General features: G+C 41.6%; 1 protein-coding gene across 1 annotated transcript in view; it reads left to right on the top strand.

Annotated features, from left to right (window-relative positions):
• Positions 1–25,793, top strand: part of SORCS1 (sortilin related VPS10 domain containing receptor 1) — a 321,747-nt gene that overhangs the window by 192,202 nt on the left and 103,752 nt on the right. The window contains exons 7-10 of the mRNA XM_035028687.1: positions 3,736–3,854; positions 6,610–6,699; positions 13,057–13,236; positions 21,659–21,805. Of these exons, the coding sequence (XP_034884578.1) occupies positions 3,736–3,854; positions 6,610–6,699; positions 13,057–13,236; positions 21,659–21,805 (536 nt within the window). The remainder of the gene's footprint in view (positions 1–3,735; positions 3,855–6,609; positions 6,700–13,056; positions 13,237–21,658; positions 21,806–25,793) is intronic.

The following is a 25,793-nucleotide window of genomic DNA, read 5'->3' as shown; positions in this document are numbered from 1 at the left end:
TTTCCTTGGGTAGAATTCTCAGAAATGAACGTGAGGTTAAAAGATCTCATTTTCAAGGATCTTGATTCATATTGCCAAATGACCCCACAAAAATATAAATTTACTGGTCTTTTTTTTTTTTTTTTTTTGTATCTAGGTATATGCATTGATACTTAGCTCAAAGCCAAAATATACTTAACAAAAATTGGCCCCCAGTTCACGGGCATTTTTCACACAGCATAGAGTAGTAAAAATAAAAGCCTTAGAGCCACCCAAGTTTGAAACCCATAATGCCATTTCTATAAATCGTGATCTGTTTGAGCTTCATTCTCTTTATCTAAAAAATCAGTTGATATGGGGCGCCTGGGTGGCTCAGTTGGTTAAGCGACTGCTTTCGGCTCAGGTCATGATCCTGGAGTCCCAGGATCGAGTCCCGCATCGGGCTCCCTGCTCAGCAGGGAGTCTGCTTCTCCCTCTGATCCTCCCCCCTCATGTGCTCTCTCTCTCATTCTCTCTCTCTCAAATAAATAAATAAAATCTTTTAAAAAAAATCAGTTGATATATTATACTTTGTCATACTGTGAAGATTAAATGTATGAAATAAAGGTGAACATGCTTCAGAGTACCTGGTACATAGATGGTCAACAAATGTTAGTTTCCCTGTTCTTTTATTTTCTTCCCAAATCCCTTAGATTCAGAATTTCCAAATAGTTGAGTTATAAATATGAAAATCATGTCTTTATATTTTCCATCTTGTGCTTGTTCAGGAACCTTTGAAAAGGAGGTTAAAGTCTTAAGAAAGAAACTCTTAGACTCCATTACACATAAAACAAGCACTGTGTATTTATCAAGAACTCCTCATTAGGTGGCAATCCCAAGAAATTCTGATTGGAAGTTGTATTTGTAATTTGAAGACCAAGACCTCTTAATCAAGAACTTTTGATTCAGTTTGGTTAATCATTGTTTTTATTCATTATCTCACATAAGAAGCACAGAGAAAGAACAACTCTGGGCTCAGTACAATCAGTAACTCAGCATCATCTGGAAATAGGTCCTTTCCATCTCTTTGCATACTCATTATATAAGCTTAACTGTAAAACTGGCTGCTCTGTGTAAAAAGAAGGCTAACGCAGTCCCAAGCATCCCATTGGACACAGTGTTCTAGAGAGGCAGAAGAAGGTCTTCTGCTACAGCTCCTGGTCCCTCCCCTGCAGACCCTTAAAAGACCTCCCTCTCTTCTCATTTACTATGACAGGGTCTTAATGCCCTTTCCTGAACCAACCAGTGGCAAGGGGAGTAGGAAGACTTTGAATGGGCATAGACCCAGAAGGATTAATCCTTGCATATGAGCACTTGCCAGTCACACAGGAGGAAGGACAAGCCTACAGATCCAGTATTGGCTTTTCCATTAAAGAGGCTGGGAAGAATGGGTATTGGCAGGTCACCAAGGGAACATAACTGATAGAGAAACATAACTGGAGTGCTCAAATTCAGTTTAACTACCCTTTTAAAGGACCTCCTATGTGACCCCAAACTGATCCTATCACTGTGGAAGGTAGCAAAAGAGAAAATAGGAATATTACCATTATTGATAACAACTGAGATCTGTACACATTTGAGTTTAGAAAAACATGTAGCATATACATTAATTAGAGCCAAACTGCAAGAGCGTTGACGTTGGCATCCCCATTTAATGGATGTGGGTGGCAAGACTCAGGAGGATGAAATGATTTCTTTTGAACTATGCAGCTAGTAAGTGATCAAACCAGAACTCAAGCCCGGTCTCCTAGCTTGCCAGTGTCCATTGTTTCTGTGACCCCAGGCTACCTTTAGGAAAAGAGAAGTTGATTAAAAGTTGTAGAAGGTTCTGGTGGAGTGTGAAATTGTGAGGTAAAGATTTTTGTGTGCTGTAGTGCTGGGGAAGGACTGAGTCACAGAAATTTTCTTCAAGGAGAAAGATCTTGAGTTATGCCTGAAAATAAAACTATGATAACTAAAACTAAGAATGTTTGCAAAAGGAGATAATTAAGAGTGAGTAGTGGCTCTTCTTTAGTTTATTTCTGGAGATGGTTTCACCGGGACTAGATGGCTTAAAGTACTTCAGAGCCATCCCATCCACACAGATGGCAGTAGGACGAAGGAATATTGTAGATAAAGGTCTCCTCCACAGTCTCCTAAGAGCTTATCAGCAATTACATCAGTCATTGGTCAGATGGAGCAAACGTGCATGCTGCCCCCTAGTGGTCCTCCTTCTAGAATACAGGTTTACCCAAGTTCCTTAAGTAAAGATGATCCTGGAAATTTTCTTCAGGAAGTCATTAGTGAATCCTTGTATCCAACCCAATAGTATTGCGTACCCCCATTTCATGTAAGTCTTCATCTCCTGATTTCTTTTTAATTTGAAAGAGTGGATTTCTGTGTATATCCCTGATGTCCTAAAAGCAAACTTATCCTTTCATTCAGCATCAAAATAAAAAAGCAAAACTTTATTTTACATTCAAAATATATATTCAATCAAGAAGCACATTCCAGTGAGTATTTACTTATTTCCCAGTATGTGCCTGGAACAGTATTAGAACCTGGGGTACGTTAGTGAACAACCAGAAAAGGCAGTCACTGTCTTCAAGGAGATTATATTCTAATGGAGAAGGACAGAAATAAATAAGGAACAGGTATTTTATATTGTGATAAATTCCATGAAGGGAATTGACAAAATGGCGTGTGATCAATAGTAATCATGGAAGACTCTCTGAAGTAATACTGCGCTGAAATCTAGAACTTTCTTTGTGAACAACCTGGAGAGAAGCATTTCAGGCAGAGGGAATACAAATGAAAAGTCTCTTACATGGGTAGAAAGTTTGGCCACATTTCCGAACATAAAGGAGGCCAAATGAGAAGAATCGCAGAGAGAAAAAGAGATTAGCATGTGGAGAAATTGGAGTGGTGGGTCCTAGAGGGTTTGAATTTATTTTAAATACAATGAGGCAAAAGGAGTTTTAAGTAAGGAAGCTACATCTGATCAGTAGACAGGGCAGAATAGTTGTAGTCTAAAAACCAAGACAACCTCTCTGGTACAGTGTACTTCCAGCAAAAAATATCAAATCCATGTAAAAGTTATTATCACTGATAGGTTTCCCATCTGCTGGGAGAGGCAGAAGAGGGTCTTCTGCTGCAGCAGAAGTCTCAGGTGGGATTAGTTTACTTTTCTGTAAAATGAGAGCAGAGCTTTGGACTCAGGAATCTCCCCTCTATTCTGTTTCCCTTCTAATTCTTAGGAGAAGAAAAACCTTTTTCTTGATATAGAATCTTCCTGTTTATAACAGTGCACTTCTTGCATGAGATGACTGGTGATTGCGTGTATGACCATGTTTCCCTGCCTGTTGGTCAAAGGTCAAAGTGTGGAGAACAAAACAAAACAAAAAATACCCAACAAAATCACTAATATTAATGGCAGTTTTTAAAAATGTTTTCATTTAGGTTTGGGAGGGGAGAATTAATTAATGAGAATTTAGTATTCCAGGCTGGCAAGATTTGGTGGAGGCACCGGGGTGTAGTGGTGATGGTGTTGCTAGAAAGTGAGTAAAATAATAATGATACTGCTTTTAACAATAATAATTGGATCAATAATGCAGTTAAAGAATGTGAGGTTTGTTTAAAGAATTGGAGATAGCAAGGGAAATGGAAAATGTCCACTCTGAGTCCAGTACTCTGTGTGTATACATACCCTGTACCCATTTTTTTTTTTTTTTTTTTCAGATTCACAGTACCTAACTTGCCGAATGCAGAACTGCACAGAGGCCAACAGAAATAAACCTTTCCCAGGCTACATTGACCCAGACTCTTTGATTGTCCAGGATGATTACGTGTTTGTTCAGGTATGAAAGATCCACTTCTGCTGATTGTCTCAGACATTTCTCTTTCCTGCTTCTGTCCTAATGCAGCCTCCTTAGCCTGCTTACATTCCCTTAAGAGTAAAAAAGGAAAGAAAAAAAAAAAATCATTCTCTTTTTGACAAAGGGAGCATTACCAAGTGTTGAAGCTTCTATGCTAACAGAATATTAATTAACTTCTTTGGGCATTGTCTGGAGGACCTTATCAATATGGGATCATGGAGGTCAAGGTTGTCTTAGAATGATGCACACTTCTATTCACCCCCCTCCTCTGCCTTCATGGGACTGAGCGGATATGTCAGTCTCTTCCTATCAGAACAGTCAGCCAATCAGCCTGTTCCCAAATATTCACCTTAAAAATAGAGAAACAGATGGGAGCAGGAAGCTGTGGGGTAGCTGGAGGTGGTGGGAGGCAGGGGTGAGGTGGGAGAGTAATCAGCCATTATTGTCAGGCTCTGACTGTGATTGGGATCAGAATTAGATGAGATGAGATGTGCTCAGCTGGGTTTTTCACCCCTGAAGACAGTGGCAAACCTTTGAGGTTGAATGGTTAGAAGAGACAGGGAGCAAGTATACTTTGCTTCTTTTCAGCATTTAAGGAAAATTCTAGGCTTGTTTAGATAATGCATCAGTTATTAGTTAATTTTGGACAGACCTCGCTTATTGCTTCCCGTACTAAGAGTGGCAAAGGTACAATTGCTAAATAGTTTATATCTGTGTAGTTTATATGTTTATATATTAAATATATATTTATATATATTTACTTATTTATTTATACATACATACTATATATACATATACACACAATTTCACTATGATTGAGACACATTCTAAACACTGTTTATGTGTTTGGACAAGAAATCATAATTAAGAATATTCAATCCCATGTTTTGAGGAAGCAAATGTTCAAAATGCCCAACATCAGCCCATGTACTCTTAAAATGTTTCACAGATGACCACACACACACACACACACACACACACACACACATCAGGTTTCCTTAGGGAAATGAGTAATGAGTACTCTGATAACTTCAACATCAAATTATCAAGTGATATTAAAATGGTTACACGTATGGGTTCTATCTATAATTCATTTCTCTATCACCGTTTCTTCCAGCAACTTTTTCTGTTTTCTAATAATGGTTTATAATCCACATACGTAACTTACAAATGGGAATCCCTTCTGCATTTAGAGTGTCATATATTTTCTACCCATGCCACTGTGAACATGATCCTACAGCCCGTCACGAGGACTACGAGGTGATCTGGCTCCATAATGGAGAAATGTAACTTCTGGTCACTTTTTTATGTGTCTGGGGGTGTTCCCCCAGAGCATGTGTTGACACAGTCTGAGCATGCACCCTCTAGCTGGTATCCCAACTCTGGATATTTATATGAATTAAGAGCAGCTAGGGGCGCCTGGGTGGCTCAGATGGTTAAGCGTCTGCCTTTGGCTCGGGTCATGATCCCAGAGTCCTAGGATCGAGCCCCGCATCAGGCTCCTGGCTCAGCAGGGAGCCTGCTTTTCCCTCTGCCTCTGCTTCTCCCACTGCTCATGCTCTCTCTCTCTATATATATATATATCTGTGTCTCAAATGAATAAATAAAATCTTAAAAAAAAAAAAAAAGAGCAGCTAAGCCAAGTTACAGAAACAGGGAGTAGATGGTGGTTGCCAGGGGTTAGGAGGTGGGGAGATGGGAGTCAAAGGGTACACATTTCCAGCTATTAAATGAGTAACTTCTGTGGATCTAATGTACATACAGCATAGTGACTATAATCAACAACACTGTAATATATACTTGACAGTTGTTAAGACAGTGGATTTTTAAAGATATCACTGCACGCAAAATATCATAATTAAGTGAGGGGACAGAGGTGTGAACTAACCTTATGGCGGTAATCATTTTGCAGTATACACATGCATCAAACCATCAGGTACGTCTTAAACTCACATACGTTATATGTGAATAATATCTCAATAAAGCTGAAAAACAAGAGTGGCCACAGAGGAGAGAGATGGTCAGTGGAGCCCGGGACACTGCACGGGATAGTGCTCATGCTGAGGTGGAGACCGCACCCCTTCTTGCCCTCCCTGGCACCCACGGGGTTCATGGGGCTGTGTGTGCCAGACAGACGTGGAGGAGGTCGCTCACAGTTCTCTTCTGGGAGATAGAGATCTGTAGTGATTTTGGACCACGATGCTGGCCGGCTTCCCGTCTACTGTGTCAGCAGCACTGCTGGACCTGAGACGTACTCAGAGGCATCCATGTGACAGCAGCAAATGGAATTCAGTGCTCAGAGGTGAGGGGTTCCTGCTCTGGCACTGTCTGACCTGGGCCATTTCCTTCCGGTATGGCTCGGGGACCTGTTTGCATGCCCATAGTCGGGCTAGACAGCTGGCGACTGCTGATGGACATGAAGCTGATCTACTCTGGGGCTTGTATCATTAAAAAAAAAGAAGAAGAAGAAAAGAAAGAAACTGAAAATGTATCCTGGCTTCCGAGCCACAGTGCAAATTGAAGAATTATATTTTCATGCAGTGGGTTTAGCTTGCGCCTCAGACCAACTCACATACACTGTATGAGTTGTTTTTGAACGGAACTCTAGTTCTTCACACTTGTCCACAATAGTCATTCACACTGCTGGGTTGGCAGCTAGCCCCTACCATTTGAGGCTGTTTCTCTATGGCCTGTAACTGTTATAATAGCTCCTCTTACCTTTGTGTTTGTGATCCAGCTGACATCGGGAGGACGGCCACATTACTACGTGTCCTACCGGAGGAATGCCTTTGCCCAAATGAAGCTGCCCAAATATGCTTTGCCCAAGGTATGACCTGAATGGATTTCTTCATTTCAGTATATTTCCAGTTCCCATATTCTCACCTTCACCCCTTTCCCAAGGACCCTCATATTCATTTATCTCTTCTCATCCCCCCATGAACGTTTTTCAACTTCTCTCTCTCTCTAATTCTTGCTATAGGAACATCTGAATAGATTGTCAACTGATTTGCTTTTGTTTTTCAGTAATAAAGACTTTCAAGCAGTATGTATGGGTATTTTAGAAAGACAGAAAATAGGCTTTGGATACACGTTATATCAGTACAACAGGTGTGATACGTTTCTATCCCATTTTATTGTTAATTATTGAGAGGTGGTGTATCTAGATGACACCCAGCCTTTGCTTTGTCTCTCGATGGAACTTATGAGACTGGTTTTAGAGTTCTGAGGCACAGCTAATTTTTTGGACTTCCCCAAAGACATACTCCTTTGAAAATAATGACAGACAAAAGTTAAAGACCCTCTCAACTGCTGACATCCAGAAACACTGAACAACTGTGTTAATATGGAGCACCACCTAGTGGAGGACAAACTGACTTGGGAGCTCAAAGTTATGTGGATTTGTGGTCTGAAATAGTTAATGTATTGTGTCTTGATCTTAGAGCAAGGGAGGTATGTATGGCTGTAGGAGGGGACAGTGCAGGTTTAAATGTAGTTGTAGCTCAGCTTTGCAACCTTTAGGCTGGACAAAAAACATAGGGAACTTTTTTTGATTGAGCGTTCATGACTCCTTATCTTGTGTTTTTATCCATGACTTTGTAGTATGCTGTCCTGGACCAACACCAGCTAGCTGCCCGGAAATCATGGGATAGCACAAGGACATCACAGGTCTCCTCTTCCAGGAGAGCCAGTGGTAGCCAGTTGCTCTGGCCTCTACAGGCAGAATTCTCCTTCTTGGCCATCACTCTGCCCCTAAGCCTAGCAGGATAGTAAGGTGGGCTGAGACATTGGCCCATTCAAGATAAGTACATACATTAAATTGCACTGCTGACTCCAGGGAACAATATCCATGTTAGTAGTTCTTATTTCCAGCTGCTAAGAGATTAATGACAGTGGTAATTGCCCAGAACTATATGTCTGTGACTTATACACTTAAATGCTCCCTGCTCTTGATTCAGCTTAAAGTGTTTTCAAAAAGACAAGCACTTACAACTTTGGACTTGTGCCTCAGATGAAAATCGGGTAAAGTCCATATGTAAAATTAAGTCTGACTGTTGTTAAAATTACACTGGATAATCTTTTAGGAAGGTCCATGAGGGATATGATCATGCCTCCTCAGTAAGTCCAACAGAGCCATTTTGGTGTTTTTTTTTTCTTTCTCCTTGAGTGCTGAAATAAATTGCTATTTCTTTGATTGGTCAGCAAATGCAGTAATTTAGCTTGCAAGATTTACACCTTTAAAAATAAGAATTAAAGTCAATGCAGGGAGATGCTCTCCCTCAAGAGGCATGTGGGAATTGAGACCAAATCAGGAAGCAGCAGATATGAGTCACTCCTCTCGTGTTATCTCCTGGGAATATACTCTTTGTGTGGAGTAAGTCCCAGCCAAACCAAAAGCTGTTTGCAGCCCAAGTGAGGCAAGCACTCAAGTCTCCTGAGCTCCCAAATTGGCATCCTTTGTATTATACTTTTCTTCTCTTGAAATAAATTAATAGCTTACTATTAGAAGATAGCCAATCCCCCACAAATTTTGATATACTGGAGGACCATCAAAAGAAAATGTCCTGTGGACCTAAGGAGCCCCAGGAATGGTCATTTAAAACCAAAGAACCATCTTTGGATCTCTTGCTGGAGTGTTAGGAAACACATCCTTTGCGTTGCTTGTTCATAGCCATCACACGGATCACTGTTGACACTTGCCCCCAGTGACATCCATCCATTCTGGAAGGAAAAGTGATACTTTTACCCTGAATCAGCTGTCTGTCCCCTCCCCTTGCTATCCCAGATGAGCATGCTCCATTACTAGCCTCATCCGAGGTATGAGGGTAGAACGCCATGATTAATTTCTCTCATCCCTGGAAAAATAGGAGCCAGCACAGCAAATGAACATATTATGTGGTCCAAACAGGTGTTTATTATTTAAGGCAATGAGACGTCTCATTACAATCCCATTACACCTTCAAAGAATAGCCCCAGCTTGGGTGGAGCGATCTGCCAGAAAGGCGCCTGTATTTCACGGCCTTCTATCAAAGCCAGGGCTGCCTTGGCTGAAAAGGAACAAAGCTTTATGCCCACCAAAGGAATCGAGACAAACCAGCACTTTCATGATCAAATTTTCTGTAATCATCCACTGCATTGTATCAGCTCTTGAAAGACCATGGTTATCCTGAGCTGTGTTAAAAAAATAATAATAATAACATAATGGTAACACTGACGGGAGAGGGAGACAGGGAGACTTTAATGTTGCTGCCGCTATTAAAAGCATGGGCCCTCCCCCCAGCCCAGGCTGGGAGACATGGTGACAATTTCCTTGCCTTAACTTATGTGCAGCTCATTCTGAGCTACTCAAGGTAGATGAATGAGGCAATACATATGAAAGTGCTTTGAGCATTTTGGAGGACAGATACTCTATAAAAGCAAGGTAATATTATTATCAGAATGGATCTAGTTGTCTCTGTGGTGGGAGATCGATGGGAACAGGGGCGTGGGTGGTGCAGAGGTTGGTTGGCAGCAGAAGGCCCGGATTCCAGACCTGCATCTGCCACTAACCTGCTTTGAAGCCTTCGACTGGCTTACCAATTTCACTTTCTCTGTGTTTTGTTTGTTTGTGCTTTTGTTTCGTTTTGTTTTTACATTTTTAAAATAAAATAAATGTTACTCTGAATAAAATATCCTTAGAGATGCTTCACGAAAATTTGGCTCCATGATCAGATAAGCTTAAGAAAAAAATAAACTCCTTTCTATGCCCCTTGCCTCAAGAGTAATGGTAGGTCACTGGTGTCAAAAGCTCTAGGATGGGGGTGCCTGGGTGGCTCAGCTGTTAAGCGTCTGCCTGCGGCTCAGGTCATGATCTCAGGGTCCTGGGATCGAGCCCCGCATCGGGCTCCCTGCTCGGCAGGGAGTCTGCCGCTCCCGCTCCCTCTGCTACTCTCTCTCTCTGTCAAGTGAATAGATAAAATATTAAAAAAAAAAAAAAAAAAGCTCTAGGATGTCCTGTGAGCAAGAAAACTCTATAACTCAGCATTAATCAAAACATTTTATAAAGGGATCCATTAAAAAAGAAAGTCTATTAGAACCCATCAATGCTGATGTCCTATGGAACAGATTTTGGGAAACACTCTAGTAGAAGACCTCAAAGGTCACTTCTTGTTCTAAAATTTTGTGTCTCAGTAAAAGTATTGAGCATAAAGTGCCACTTTATGTAGAAAGAGTGTATTTTCCTGAAAGAGGAGAATGTAGGCAAGAAGAGAAAAGAAAGATGACATTTAAATATGCCAGATCTTTCAATTAAGATATCTGAGACCAACATGTTTTAAGTCTCTTCAGTGTCATTGGATTATATGGAGAGAGAGAGAGATTGAGATCTGATCTTGGCCCTTATCTAGAGATGGCCTTTTGAATCTGTTACTGTTACTTGACTAGTTCTCTAGGTGACCTTGAAGCATTGTTTAGTTCCGAATCTATAAAATAAAAATTTGCATGAGTTGGGATAATACAGCTGATGTATCTAGCCCCTAGCATTTATTAACGAGATATCTGTGATGGCCCGGACTTCAGAGGTTCACCAGTGCACAGATTCACTCCAAAGGCACAGAGGTGGGCAATAGCTACGTGGGGGCCAGATCTGTGGTTCAATATTTCGAATTGGATTCAGGGAAGATGCTGCATCCTGCTTACTAGTGGATTGGGAGCAGTTATGTGAGGATTCCAAATGGCAGAATAAATATTTGGGTCTTTGTCTTTCAGGAAGTGGGGAGCCATAGAGAGCTTGGCCCTCAGTGGTTGAATGGCCCTTGGGCTAATTTCCATAGCTAATCCCCTCCATTACAAAGAAGCAAAATACTTGGCATGAACCACTTTTTATTAAGTATACTAGTTAGCCCGCCAACATTTGCAGTGAACAGAAAAGCCAAATCAACCTTGCTTCATCAACAAAGGGGGTTTAAGGGCTTGCATAATTGAGAATAGCTAGCATGTATGGAACAGATGCTATGTGCCAGGCACTATTCTCAGTGCTTACCACTTAGTAACTGATTTAATCCTCATAACTCCGTGGAGGGCACACTAATATCTCTGTTTTGCAGGTAGGAATTCTCAGACACAGAGTTTAGTTCACACAGCTAAGTTATAGAGGGGGGATCTGAACTCAAGTAGCTTTACTTCAAAGTCCATTCTTTTAACCATTTTGTTCTACTGTTCTCTCTAACTGAAAGGTTTATAGGTGGGGCAGGCTTCTTAGCTGTCCACATTCAAAGGCTCAAAGACTTTCACAGAATGTGGCCTATCTCTCTTCCTTTTGAGCCTATTTTCTTCAGGACTGGCTTCATCCCCTGCTTCCCCTCCAAGATATGCCTTCATCAGATCTAGACTTTTTTTTTTTTTTTTTTTTTTACTTTCTGATAATACCAGTGTCATTGTAGAATTGTTTCTTATTGACTTCGTGTTGCATACCCATCACTGATCCAACCACTGTGGTCAGGGACATTGAATAATCTGAATGCTAAGCCAGTAAGCTCTTTTCTGGTGTTGAGGGTAGCAAAACGTAGCAAAGACTAAGTACAGGAAGGAAATTTGTCTGAGAGTAATAAGGGTGTTTTTCAAAGAACATTAACTACAATTATCAGAAGAAATGGAATAGACATTTGACTGATACAAACAATGGCCAACTTCCATACCAAACATAAGTTTGCATTATTGATTCACACTGAATTAATGGGAAGGATTCATTTTTGGCCTCCCACTCTGTATTCTTTATATAAAAGCATTACCAAACTCTAGAGCATGGCATGTGAGACCCAAGTAGGGGTGAGGAATATGAAACTCTGTGGATGAAGACTTCTTCCTTCTGGGATCATCGGAGTTCACTGTGATCATGGTAAAGGAGGGAGAGACTTGTTCCTGTATGTTTAGAGCAAGGTCCAAGCTGAATTGCTGATCGTTTGGTTGAGAGAACATGGGCATATATTATAAGGAGAAATGTAGGTTAGAAGTTAGGTAGAACTTTCTAGCACTGAAATAATTGCCGAAGAAGATTGTAAGTTCCCCTGAAGCTTTTCAAGGATGGAGAATGATCCATCTGGGAAGATTTGAGTACTAAGCTACACAAAAGCCAAGAATCTTTCCATACTGTTCTTCAGTCTTTATGCTTATTTTTAATTCTGTTTTTGTTTTGTTTTGATTTTTGGTTTTTGAAAGTTACACCAGTGTCTGCTGCCTTGAGTAAAGGCAGTAGGCAGCTGCCAAGAGCTCATGCACAGAAGACGGCAAGCCTTGGTCTGAGACAGCAAGCCTTGGTCTGTGTCAGCCTCCCCTGAACATCTACTTCTCTGGAGTTCTGAATGGGGAAGAAAGGGTTTGGAATTCCCATCCCAGGGACATGTGCTCACTGCTTCCACATTACCTTTGCCTTGGACTACCAGAGTCTGAAAGGAGGCCTCTTTTTTCCTCTCTCACTTAAGTTTCCCTGCTGAACTTCTCAGAGTAAAGGTTTAGATAAGCCACTTAGTCCTTGAACACTCATTGATGTGAAGATGAGTGCTTTGGGGTGATTCTCAGGTGAATGTTTTCCTCAGGGGCTTCTGGGAGTTGCTGAGCCTTAGGGAATGTTTCTCAAACTTTCATGTGCATATAAATCACTCAGATTTTATTTACATACAGATTTTTGATTCAGTAAGTGAGGCCTGAGATTCAGTGTATCTAACAAGCTCACAGGTGATGCCCATGCTGGTGGCCCATGGACCACTCTGAGAGAAGCAGGACTTACCTATTTTCTCTCTGTCTCTCCAACTTTTCCTCATATTTGCCCCACATAAGCCTTCTGAACACATACCATGTTTGTGCCTGGCCAAGTATATCAGGATGACTGATTCTCCAAAGTTATACATATTTGAGAAAGTATTCTTCAATTATCTAATGAGGTAATTAAATTATAAGTGAGCTACCAGGCATCTCTCTGCCCAATTTTCTCATGACCTTACTGCCTAACCCCACAAATGACAAAGGAAATGATTAACATTTACCTAATTAATTATTATTCATGAATATACAAAAGGAAAATTTTTATCTTCCATGACAGTGCCTAAGAGCCTATTCTGGTATTCTTTATGAGATTCCACTCTCTTTGGACACATGCCATGTTAACATATGAAGCTCTTCATCCTTTTCACTTCTCTGTGTCTTTCTTCAGGACATGCATGTCATCAGCACAGATGAGAATCAAGTGTTTGCAGCGGTTCAAGAATGGAACCAAAATGACACCTACAACCTCTATATCTCAGACACCCGTGGGGTCTATTTCACACTGGCCTTGGAGAATGTCCAGAGCAACAGAGGTCCTGAGGGCAACATCATGATCGACCTCTATGAGGTATGTCACAAGGCATGTGTAATCCTGAGCCCCTGCAGTGCCTGGGCTGGCAGTTAGTAAGGGCCCACCATTGGCTGTCGCCTCCATCATTTTAATTCCTAGTTCCTTATATGGCCTCATTTCATTTGGGAGAGGGGAGGATTTGTAGAACATTTTTATTGGTTAATTTGCATTCCACACAACACCTCTGGGAGGAATCCTTTCTTGATGAAGTCCACAGTCCATGAAGTCTCCGGGGACCTGGAGAGAGTGTCTGGGGAAGCAGTCAAACAATTGAAAGGTTTGAACAAGGGTGATCCTAGTGTGAAATTTGAAAATAATCTTGAAGGGCAAACAGGGTGTCAGAGTTTGAGCAAAGGGGCAGTGGGCATCCTCCTTTCCCCTCTGAAGAAGGAACAGGGTGGCGGGAAGGGGCGGGGGAGAAGATACTCCCATTGGACCCGAGTACCTTTCTAAACTGGTAACTTCCACTGGCTAATTGTGGGCCAGTGAGTGAGACAGAAGTGATAGGTCTTTCTCTCCTAAATGGGAAGGGGGGAGGCAGAGACAAAAAAACAAAGTTTACCATATTTCCCTAAACAGCTATGGCCCTTTGTTTCTCAAAATGACCAGGATACAAAATAAAACCAAATATGCTAGATTGCTTAGCTTTCATAACAAATACCAACACTTGAATGCCATTTAAAGCATGGCTAGGTAGAAAGCAAGCTGCTATTTGGGGATGGATTTTAGCCATTTGTCAGTCTTATCTTGTACCATAAAGGATTTAAAATGGGTTATAATGAGCCATTACAAAATGTATTCAGAATTTGGGAAGTGCACTCATTTACCTATATCCTATCTGAAAAAAAAATCTGATTCAAATATGTGCAATCATGATGATGCTATCTTTTGGTTGAGTATAAGTTCATAGAGTCAAGAGGTTGTTTATATAATGAGAGGCAAGGGAATGATATCTAGTATATTAAAGAAAGAAACCAATTTCATTTAACAAATTTAAACCTATCATTGTGATTCCTTTTAATGCTGTCTACCCATGCCCCTTCTCCTTTAGCAGCTCTTGGGGATTTTCTTCTAGTGTCTAAACTTTTCTGTATGTATAAAGTCATGTTAACAAACTTACATGCCCCATTCAGAGCCCAAACTAGCGTGAGACATAGTTTGTGTGCGTATATTTAGAAAAATACACCATAGACTTTTTTACACATTCACAAAGTTTTCCACTATTTCCTGCCTATGTTCCAGATAAATATAGTAGTATCATGTATCTCAGCCTCAAACTGAACATGTATTCTGGAAAACATTTACATATTCTGGTGATTTAGTTTCAAATTCATGTTGGATAAAATTGTGATTTAAAGTATACATTTTGGAGTCAGGATGTCTGGATTTATATCCCAGCTACACCACATGTAGTCTTCTAGAGACAAAACCAAGAACTTCCAAGCCTCAGTTTCCTTGTTTAAAATATGGAGCTATATATACATGGTACCTACTTGATAGAATTTCTGAGGATTACTTAAGTTAATCTTCTTACTGTATGTACTATGAACAGTGCCAAGAATGCATCAATGTTCAACAAATTATAGATAGCATAATTAATATTATATTCCAATGAAGTTAAGCCCCCATACAATGTTCTGTTCTTATAGTCTTAAAATCTACCCACATTTTTTAAATATCTAACACACTTCCACACTTTTGGATCTTTGTTTCTTCCCATATTGCACTTAGCATGGCCATAGGATGTTGCTTAATGCCAACTAGTCATCTTCTTATAAACAAGTGTAAATTACCACATTTCTTTCCTCATTTGTAAATGTCGTGCAAACATTTAAATTGTTAGTGTGTTTTGTTGAAATGCCATGCATTTTCATGGCTGATTTCAGCACTTACAATGGAAATATTTGCTTCAAGAGTCTGATAAGAAGTCAAAGCAGCTGCCCCAGATCAATCACCTGGTTCGCTTCCCTGGCCTTGACTCTGTCCTTGTTCTCCCAAAAACATTTTCTCATTTTCAGGTTGCATTTTTCCCTTTTTGATTAACGCCTCCCCTCTTTTCAAGTCATTGTGAAAGTGTTTTTTCTGGGATAAATTTTGTTTTCTGCCAAAACAGAGACCATTCTAATTGGTCCCTTGATGATGACAAAATATGAAAGATTTGGACAGCGGCAGGTTTGCAGTGTCCCGTTATTTACACCTGTTTCCATGAATGGTTTTCTGAATTCAGATATTGCTAACAGGTATGGAATGAGAAGAGGAAACAGGGTAACTTCTGGACATGGCAAATCACTTCTTGATTAATCCTTGTGTTTCCCTTTTGTGTCTCTCTTGCAGTTGACTGTCCGTAGGACAACTGCTTGCTCTTATCATCATCATTGTAAGCAGTGATGTGACTGCATTATGTAAAGGTGTTCTGCATCCCGGGGCCTGGGAAGAAGAGTCTTTGGTTTTATTAGCCTGACAGTTTGCAGCAACTTGTATTGAAATTGATTTGATCAGAACGGCGGTGCCGTATCTGCTGATTACCTAGATAGAAAGAATATTGGCTGACATGGAACCTGGCACAAATGCTCCTTAAATCTGATTGTTCTGGCTAGCAGGAAGCTGAAAGCCATCCAGCATGAATCTCCCAGTAGAATTGCAATGAATGATGAGTGCTTAGAGATAAATGAAAAGTAAGAAAATCCATAAATGAATTAATGAGGAGCATAGATGAGCAACATATGAGGTAGGGGTGACAAAGATAGAATATATGGAGTGCACGTCTGCTCACATTTGGGGGTGACTGAAGAGGATGGCATGAGTTCTTTGCTTGTATGCTTCTGCATGCCAACGACCTGCCATTCCTGTGTGTTCTTTAAGCTTTTCAGCAGAGGCAAACTGTGCAATGTATAACGGTATGAGTCTGTGTTTCAAGGAGATGTATTGTTGATGAGTCTTTGTGAAGCATATTTCTCATTAAATTCAATCACTTTGTTCACATACACACATTGAAACTTTACAACAAATGTGGCTCTCTCTGCCCTAGAGGTACATGTATGCATGTGATTTTGGGGACTGAGTGTTGGATGACATCTTACATGGTTTAATTATTCAAATACCAGAATTTTCCTTCAGAGTCAGTTGACTACTGAACAGGAACCACATTCAAAAGATTCAAGAAATATTAGGCAGGAAAGTTGGCCACAGAGCAAAAATGCTGGATAGTGATTTTTGTTGATGCAAGTTCATAATAACAACAGATAATATTTTGGGTGCCAGTATGTGCCAGGCACTGTGTAAAGAACTTTCCATAATTATCTCATTCAATCCATGTATTAACTTTATGATGCTAGGACTATAATTACTTCCACTTTAAACATAAGTAAATGGAGGCAGAAAATGCTATCATTTTTGCAAGATTACAGTGCTAGTTGCGGCAGAATTAGGATCTGAATCCTAGAGTATGTAAACTCTGAAGAACAAACTATTTGTGTCTCTCGAAAGATTTGGGCTTGTATTTGATTGTGGCCCAGTAATAGCCCTTAGACTGGAGGTCATTGAAGGGTAGAATAAATAGTATTAGACTTTACCTAGAAGTAGAAGAAACCAGGCAAGAAAAATAAAACAGTCTTGAAAAAGCCAACATAAACAGAATCCACAAATGATAGCTCTGGACCTATTCCACCTTCTGACCCAAGTCCTGAGTCTGCAGTTAATAGCTCAATTCAGGCAGTACTGTCATTATGCATCCCAATTTCGTCTGGTGGATGTGTTTCCATAAGAGAAGCCCAGGAACAAGCATCCTAAAATTCTGTCATTCCTGAAAGCACAAATGCTCCAGCGGCATCACGTGGGATGGGTAACAGAAGATGGTGCCTGATGGTGGCCAGAGCAAAGGAGACATGATGAGTGTGTCTGAGACGTGTGATTCCTAGTGTTTTCGTCTGGTGTGGTTGATGAGAGGGGGTCTGACAGCTTTGGACAATATCCTCCCCCCTCTGGGAATAGAGTATCAATTAATGACGATGAAGAGCACTTTGGCTTAATGGACAATGACAGTTCACCCCAGCCAAGTAGAAAGGATTGTGTTGGGAGTGAAGCCACCTGGCTGGCACATTCGGAATGCACAGAATGTGCGCACACATGAGTGAGCACAGTGGGCATCATGGAAGACATAACCAAGGAGCAGTGCATGTTTGGTAACACACATCATGTCTTCTGCACATGATGAGTGCCCCCTCTTTAAAAGAGAAAGCTCAACAGTTGTGACGATGTACTTACACCTTGATTGCTTGGGGAAAGGTGCCTCTTACGATCCAGCATAGGAGGTGGAGAAGAAAAATGCTCTCCCTTCCGGGGCATATTGCTTACAGGACATGGAATGTTACCGTCTAATTATACTTAAGGCTACTCTCTCCTTAGGAGAGGAGTTCTGCCTGGTTAAGTCAGTAGAGGGAGGAAAAGAACACTCGGGCATTTGGGGGGAGTGGGCTCCTTGATTGCAAAGTCACCTCTGGCCTTTCTCCCTCTGAGTTTGTGTTTCTCCTGGCTGCAATCCTCTCTTTAGAACAGAAAAATAGGGGCGCCTGGGTGGCTCAGTTGGTTAAGCGACTGCCTTCAGCTCAGGTCATGATCCCAGGGTCCTGGGATCGAGTCCCACATTGGGCTCCCGGCTCAGCAGGGAGCCTGCTTCTCCCTCTGATCCTCTCCTCTCTCATGCTGTTTCTCTCTCGCTCGCTCTCTAATAAATAAATAAATAAAATCTTTAAAAAAAAAAAAAAAAAAAAAGAACAGAAAAATATCCTGTGTCCAAAGCCCAAAGAAATTATGGTCACGGATACGTTCTCTTTCTTGCCATGCTTGTTGATTCATAATTTTTATTCTCTTCTAATTTTGACACCTCGGCTTTGTAGTTGCAGTCTGAGACAGAGAGGTTGGGAGGGGTCATCTCCCAGTTAAGCAGTAGAGTCAGAAACAAGCAGAAACTCTTGTTCGGGGGTCTTCCCAGCTTAGCCTCCGGTGGAGCACATAAAAGAAAGATTGAGATACAAGAGCGCTCTGTAGAGATGCATATAAAGAACAAAGGAAGTGGGTGGGTGGAGACATATCAGCATGTTATCCAAGGGAGTGGGAGACAGCCTGTATGAACCCGGGGAGTGAAATAGGAGAAGGGAGGGCAGCAATGTGAAGCTGGCTCCCAGGGGCCCACTAAGTGTGCGGATGTGCTTTGCGGTGGCTTGAGGTTTAAGCTATAACGCTTCATATTTAAAGTCTAATCAGAATGGTGTTTTGGCTCCTATGAGATTAGAGAATAAGAAATAATAACTAAATACCTTTGAGACTTCTGGTATCACAGTCCCCATATGAGAGGCAAAGAAAGATAAGTGGCTTCTCAACTCACTCAGCATTTTTGAGCAGAATTCAGAAAGGTAAAAAAGGTAACGGGTCTTTCCCCAAAGGAAGACAGACTCCCTGATGTGAGTGTCATTGCCACAGGAATATCATTCTCAGAAACTGTCCGTGTTCACATGAAGGCATGTCTTCGTCGGGAATATTACTTTTGCCCATCCTGTACCATCCCTCAGCCCTACCCCGTTCCACACAAATATGCACATACTATGAATACTGAGGTTGTCTGGCAACATAAACCTATCCCCCCATCCTCAGTGGAACCCCAGACCTTATACATACATATGCACGTACATGTACCCACCAGTACACACACATTCCATATTTTGGGCACTGACACTGCTCCCTTGATTTCCAAAGTGATATCCAAAATAAGAGGCGAGAGGTTCCAAGAAATAGAAGATGAGACCTCACAAAGGAGCCCTTGAGGAACGTGCTTTATGCCTAGAGGGGCACCAAGACACCCAGAAAGATGGGCTTCTCAGGCTCAGAGCAAAAGGAGGAGTGGATGGCCCAAGAAACTAAAGAGCCAGGGTGACCATCTCTGCAGAGCGGACCAAAAAAGCAAGAAAAATAAAAAGACACCACACATGGGATTTTCACAGATACAGTGCCTTGGCCACAAGAGGAAAATAAGCAGACCCACTCCAGCTTTGTCCCCTATTGTCACCCATTGCCGCTGCTTTGGCAAGTTTTTATTCCCCAAGATAAACCCGAAGGCCAGGCTGCCAAAGATGAATTTCAAAGCGCAGCTTTCCACTCAAGTGGCATTTGATAATGCCAAGCAGTTGGGGGCCAATGAAGTCACCGCTTCTGCAAATCAAATGAACCCAGCTCCTAAACACATATAACCCTGCTCTGACACTCTTGCCAAAAGAGGGAGAGGCAGGAAGGAAAATGGGCAAGGAAACTACTGGAATAGGTAATAATTTCATTCTTTCTGTGCTTACCGTAACCTAGAGTGTTGAATGGTTAAGACAGCATTGTTTCTCATGGACGAGTATGCTGTGGAGAGAAAACGAGCATGACTTGTGAAAATTCTGATTCATGAAATTTCGTTTTTAAAGAACTGGCAGTTTAGTCATATTTAAATATGTAACAGCCTCTGGAACATATGCAGAACCAATATGGGGTTCCCTGGTGAGCAGTCCTTATGGAGCTGGGATAGTGAATAACTAAATACTATTCATAATTAACATACCATCTTTGGGAGGTACAGTGCCCCTGGAATTTATGTCTCCCACATTTGTCGAGGATCAACAATGCATAAGAAACTGTCTGCTTGCTGTTGATTGCCCAAAATGAGGCTTGTTTTCCTAAGTAGTTCAAAGTATTCCTCCCAGCTACTTGTTTATACCATTTATTTGCTTAACAAACATGTTGTTCCAAAGGAATACAAAGTTGGCCCAACTCTAAATTATCCCATATGCCACATCAGCAGGTACAAACTAATGAGGTTTGACTGTGTCAAAAGCCAAGGTAAAATGTACATACTCTGTTGATCGAAACCCGACCTCTTTGAGTTGAGAAATTCAGAGCTGTATTTGTTAAAAGAACATTGGAAGTTGGACAGATTTGAATGTGAGCCCCAACTGTCTGTTATCATAAGCAATTAAATTTTGTCTACGCATCAGTTTCTTCGTCCATAGAATCTGGGCCGTAGCTATGAGGCAGGTTTGTAGTGAATATCGGAGGTTTGGTATATAAATCACTGGGCATAGTGCTGGGTGGATGGCACGGACTCATGCTCTTTTTTCACTCTTCTGCTTAAAAATGTTCATATTCTCCTGTAAAGGGCCTGAGATAAGTGGGTTCAAATATACTTGTTAGCTTGTCCACTTACTACCACCATCTGTGCTCCACAAAACCACTCATTCTAAGCTTCTGTTTCCTTATCTTCAAAATGTGGCTGCCGGTAACTCTATCTCACGGTTACCGTGAGCATTAAAAGGGATGGCCTGCCCTGTTGCACACATTCAGATCCTTCTCTCACTGGCCCTCAGTCTTCCTGGGTTGTCATAATTCCAAGTAGGGTAAAATGGGTATGAATGCATTTAATACACCCGAAGACGCTTGAAAAATACGGTACACAAGTCATGATTTGTTATTTCACGGCTTCATCAACTTACCCAGTTGACCTCTTTCCTCAAGTATGGAAGAGAGAAGGCAATCATATTGTCAGAGCCAAGTAATTAATGCGGACTGGTTATAGTGGGAACAAGGTGTTATAGGAACGGAGGAGGGAATGATTTCACAGCTTAGGGAAACCACTGCTTCTTTATGTTGAAATGCTGTTCTCTTTTGTTCAGTATGTTCCAGTGGCTTAATAGAGCCATCTTTTTATAGGAAAAAAAAAGGGAGGGGGGAAACAATAGCAATTGGATCATGAGCTTTAAACTGACCTTGTTTTCAATTGCCCCAGGCTGTAGATAGCTCAGTGACTTAGATAGTTGTTAAGAGCATGGCCTGTGAAGCCATCAGCTCTGGGTTAAAATTCCAGGTCTGCCACTTACTCTCTGTGTACCTTAGGTGGCATGACCTTGGAGAAGTCACTTTACCTGGATGAGCCTCGGTTTCCTCATACATGAAAAAGAATAGGTTATACTTAGCCAAGAGGATTGCTACAAAGATTAAATGAGATCGAGTATTTAAGAGCATGGGCGCTATGCCTAACATAAAATTAAAGTAGCCCTATGTACGTATCATTTACCAAGCAGCAGAACTGAAAGCACCAGATTGTAACTCTAGGCGATGGCAAGCTACCACTAACCTACCTTAGAGGAAATAAGAAGCTTCCATCAAACTTAGAATACAACCGCCATACCATAAGGGGCATAGATATATTGCTTTTCGGTCCCATAGTCCAGGGAGTCATTATACTTAAGCATTACCCCCTTCCCCCATCCTCACCCTCTCTTTTCTCCAAGACAAGCGCTTAAGCTGAATTTGACAGTCTGCATTTTTTTAAGTAAACAAATATATCCTATCTCAAATTGATGTATTTTTCAGCCATGTCAATTTTTCCCAGGTAGCAGGGATAAAGGGAATGTTCTTGGCTAACAAGAAGATTGACAATCAAGTGAAGACTTTCATCACATATAACAAAGGCCGAGACTGGCGTTTACTGCAGGCTCCAGACACGGATCTAAGGGGGGACCCTGTGCACTGCTTACTGGTGAGTTTTCACACTGGAGAAGAATGTTCCGCACAGCGGAGGGCTGGAAGTGGATATTAAACAGGCATATGAAGTGGGTTCCAGGGCTCGTTGTTCAGTTGGTGAGCAAAAGGGGACAGGGCTGGACGTGAAGGCACTATGCTGCCTTATATGCTGGGCCAGAGAGGTAAGAGGGCATGAGTGGGTTCCTTGCTCATGTCAAGGATTCTGGGTTGTGACCAAGTTCTGTTGAGAACCTCAAATTGTAGTTTCAGGGAGAATGTGATAGTTTCCTTATATGGTGGGGATATACACCTTTACTTTCCCATGAATGGCTTGTTACATATCCAAGGATGCATAAATTCAGCTACAGAACTAATGAACTGAAAGGAGAATTTTGTAGATGTGTTTTCCAGCAAAGGTGTTTAGTCACATTTTCAGAAGAGTTTATGCCTCAAACAAGGGTAAGAAGCACTGATCTAAACCCTCTTTTGTACTCTTTGTAATATGTTCTGTTCATCTATGTCTCATTCCGTGAAGCTGGGGTTGGTAAACTATATGGCCTGTGGGGCCAATATGGCCCGCCTGTTGTTTTTCTGAATAAAGTTTTACTAGAACACAGTCATGTTTAGTCATAGACCCACTGTGGCTGCTTTTGCTCTACATGGCAGAACTGAGTAGTCACAGCAGGAACTGTATGGTCTATAAAGCCTACAGCATTTATTATCTGGCCCTTTAAAAAAGGTTTACTGTCCCCTCCTTTGAAGCATGGTGTTCTTCTCAGTGTCTAACATTTGGACACTGAGTAGATAGATGAGCATGAATTTATCTATGTATTTGATTATACGAAGGTGTCTTAGGTGTTATATCTTAGGTGTTATGTCTTAGGCCCTGTATTCACCATTATTTCTCTTAAAATGTGTTTGTTGACTGTAGAGTTTACAGTCTACTTGAAAGGGACTAGATTAATAAATGCAAGATTAGAGGGTCACATCTCACTCCTTATCATAGCTCTGGTGCTGGCCCATGCTTGACACATGAATAGATACTGACTGATGCAGAGGAAGGGAGGAAGAGATTAATAATTGCAAACAAAGTATACTTAAGTGCTAATTTCTCTGAAATAGTTTATAAAAAGGAGAGATCAGTATATAAACAGGGGAGTCTTCTTCATTTTAGTATGAAGGGTTTGGTTGTGTGTCTACACACACATCAGTGTTGTGGTCTTCATACAATTCTGACCTTGATGTTATCCACACTCAGCTTGCTTTGTCCCATCAAGTCTGAACAGTCCTTTTGCAGGTTCATCTCATACCACTGTGGGCGCGTCACCCTCCTACCCAAGAAGATGCCAGCAGCTGTGGCTTAACCTAATTAGTTGCAAAGGATATCATGGTTGTCACTGTGCATCAGCTAAGCAGTCTAAAATTCAGCCTCCCACTCAGCTTCTACCCTTATTACTGGCAACTTACAGGGGGAGAAAAGCCAGTTGTTATCATAAGTGCACAAAGCCAATGAGAGAGTAAGGAAATGTAACATTTATTGAATACCTACTCTGTACAAGGCACTGTTCAGTAGCATTTTAAAAAACAGAGCCACCTTCCTAGTTTTACTCTTCCAAGTTGCGGCATCATGGTACTTAGCCAGAGAAGCATGGGATGCACCAGTGCCTCAGTGTAGTCCTCCTTCCCACCATGCACTTTGGAGATTAAATGCCCATGAGACAGAATTAACCAAAGCACCTGAAGAGGCTTGCCTGTGATCACTCAGGCGTCATAAGTGGGTTGTGACAAATGCCTCTGACACACAGAGCACTTAGTGAAGTGCTTCATACTCCACCTCCAGCCCAGTTTTAGGAACTTTTTTTTAATTTTTTTTAAGATTTTATTTATTTATTTGAGATAGAAAGAGCATGAGTGGGGGGAAGGGCAGAGGGAGATGGAGAAGCAGACTCCCTGCTGAGCAGGGACCTGGACTTGGGGCTTGATCCCAGGACCCTGAGATCATGACCGAAACTGAAGGCAGACACTTAACCGACTGAGCCACCCACACACTTAGGAAGGCTTATTGCCATGCCTCCAAAATATAAATGCAGTATCAGCTTGCTTTCCCACCTCCACTGGGACTGTCCTAATCCAAGCCACCATCATTTCTCACCTGCCCTACAGTGATGGGCTCCCAAGTGGTCCTCCTGTCTCTACCTGGCAATCTCTTCTCCACACAGCAACCGATGAGATCTTTTCTTTTGTAATCTAACTTTACTGAGTAAAACATACATAAAAAAGTACCCGTTTTAAGAGTATAGTTTGACAAATCTTGACAAGTGTAGATACCTATGTGACCATTACCACAGTAAAGATAGAACATTTTCATCACCCTCAAAAATTACTTTGTGCCCTTTGCAGTCATTTTCCACTCCCCCCGGCCCTAGACAACCACAAATCTGCTTTTCTTTACTATAGATTAGATTTATCTTTTCTCAAATTTTCTGTGTTAAATGTATTTTTATGTGTAAAAAGATTTATCTTTTCTCACATTTTATGTATTGAATGAGATCGACTTGACCTTTAAAAATTCAGATCTTATCCCTCCTTTACTTGAAGTTTCGAATAACTTTCTAACTCAGGTAGAATAAAGTTCCAGTACTTCACCATGGCCTGTGAGGTCTCATAGGGTCTGGCTCCTGTCTGCTTCCCCAGCCTGTTGTCCAGCTTCTGTCCCCCCGCTCTTCCTCACTTGGGCTACCCTGGGAGAGGACAGCACCTCTTTCCATACCTTGAGGTCACCATGCTTCTTTATGTCTTAGGCCCTGTATTCACCATTATCTCTCTTAAAATCCCGTTTCCCGAGTCTGGCTTTTTCTTGGCTTTCAGATTCTTGCTTGATTACCTTAATCTCAGAGGCTTTCTTACGCTTTCTCAAAGGTGGTGCTTGGCCCAACTCTTTTTTACCCATGACCCTTCTCGTTCTCTGAAATCAGCGCATGTGTTTGTTGACTGTCTTTTCTACCTCCCTCTGCTAAAACGTGAGCAGCATGAGTATAGGAACTGTGGCTGTCTCTCTGGCCACTCCAGAGAATCAGCTCAAGGATAACCACGTGGGAGGTGTTCAGCACGTGTTGTTGTTATGGGTATCGTTTGTCTGAAGTCGATGCTCCATTGACAGGTGGTGTTGGAGTTTCACATTCAGACTTGAGTGGAAACGTTCCCTTGCCACTGACAGCCACACTGAGGGATCTGTCATAATAGCCATCTGTGAAGCTCAGAGGCTCAGGCTGACCCTACAGTTAACAAAATCAGTAGGCTCATTAAGATCCAGCAAAGATGAATTAATGGGCTCTGGATGTGTGGCACCCAGGAGTCTTTTGGCCTGCCTCCCTCATTAACCTTGTTTGATGTAGTTTCAGTCTGAGTTTTAGAAAACAGGCTGAGGAAGTGAAATGGCAAAGGGAGTGGAGGGCAGGGACCAAAATCACTTATAAAAATCTGCCAAAGGCACAAAATAGGAAAGAAAATCTTTGAGCTACAGGAGACCCGGACCGTTAAAAACCTTCTTTAGGCTTGGGAGCTGGTGGCAGAGAGGAGATAAAAAGTGCTTTTAGATTGTGAGTACTTGGAAAGTGACAGTGTCCCCGAAAGCACAGCCTAGTGATTAGAAAGGAGATTTTCCAGCAGGGCTGTTACAAATGTGGAGCAAGTTCAGAATTACAGCCCCAAATGGAATGTCCCTGGTAAAATGCATTCTATAGAAATAACACATCCAGAGTAATTTGCGGCTGTATTTTTAGGACTTTTAGACTGATTGCCCGGAGGGCTCAGCTAGGATTTCTTTTTCTCTGAAGAGTGCATTGTACAGTTAGATGGGGTATTACAGGTCATGGTCCACCTGCCTCCAAAGCCTCAGGATTGGGCTCCCAAGAGGTGAGATGTGAGCTGAGCTTGTGACAAATGCTTTGGGTCCCTAGGGAAAGCATAGTGTTCTGTGGAGAGAAGTCGTGGCTTCTTTATGG

The sequence above is a fragment of the Mirounga leonina genome, unplaced genomic scaffold, assembly GCF_011800145.1.
Source record: "Mirounga leonina isolate KUSES-001 unplaced genomic scaffold, KU_Mleo_1.0 Mir_114, whole genome shotgun sequence".
Taxonomy (NCBI): Eukaryota; Metazoa; Chordata; class Mammalia; order Carnivora; family Phocidae; genus Mirounga; species Mirounga leonina.
Note: the sequence above shows the minus strand (reverse complement) of the source record. Positions and strands in the feature narration are given on the sequence as shown.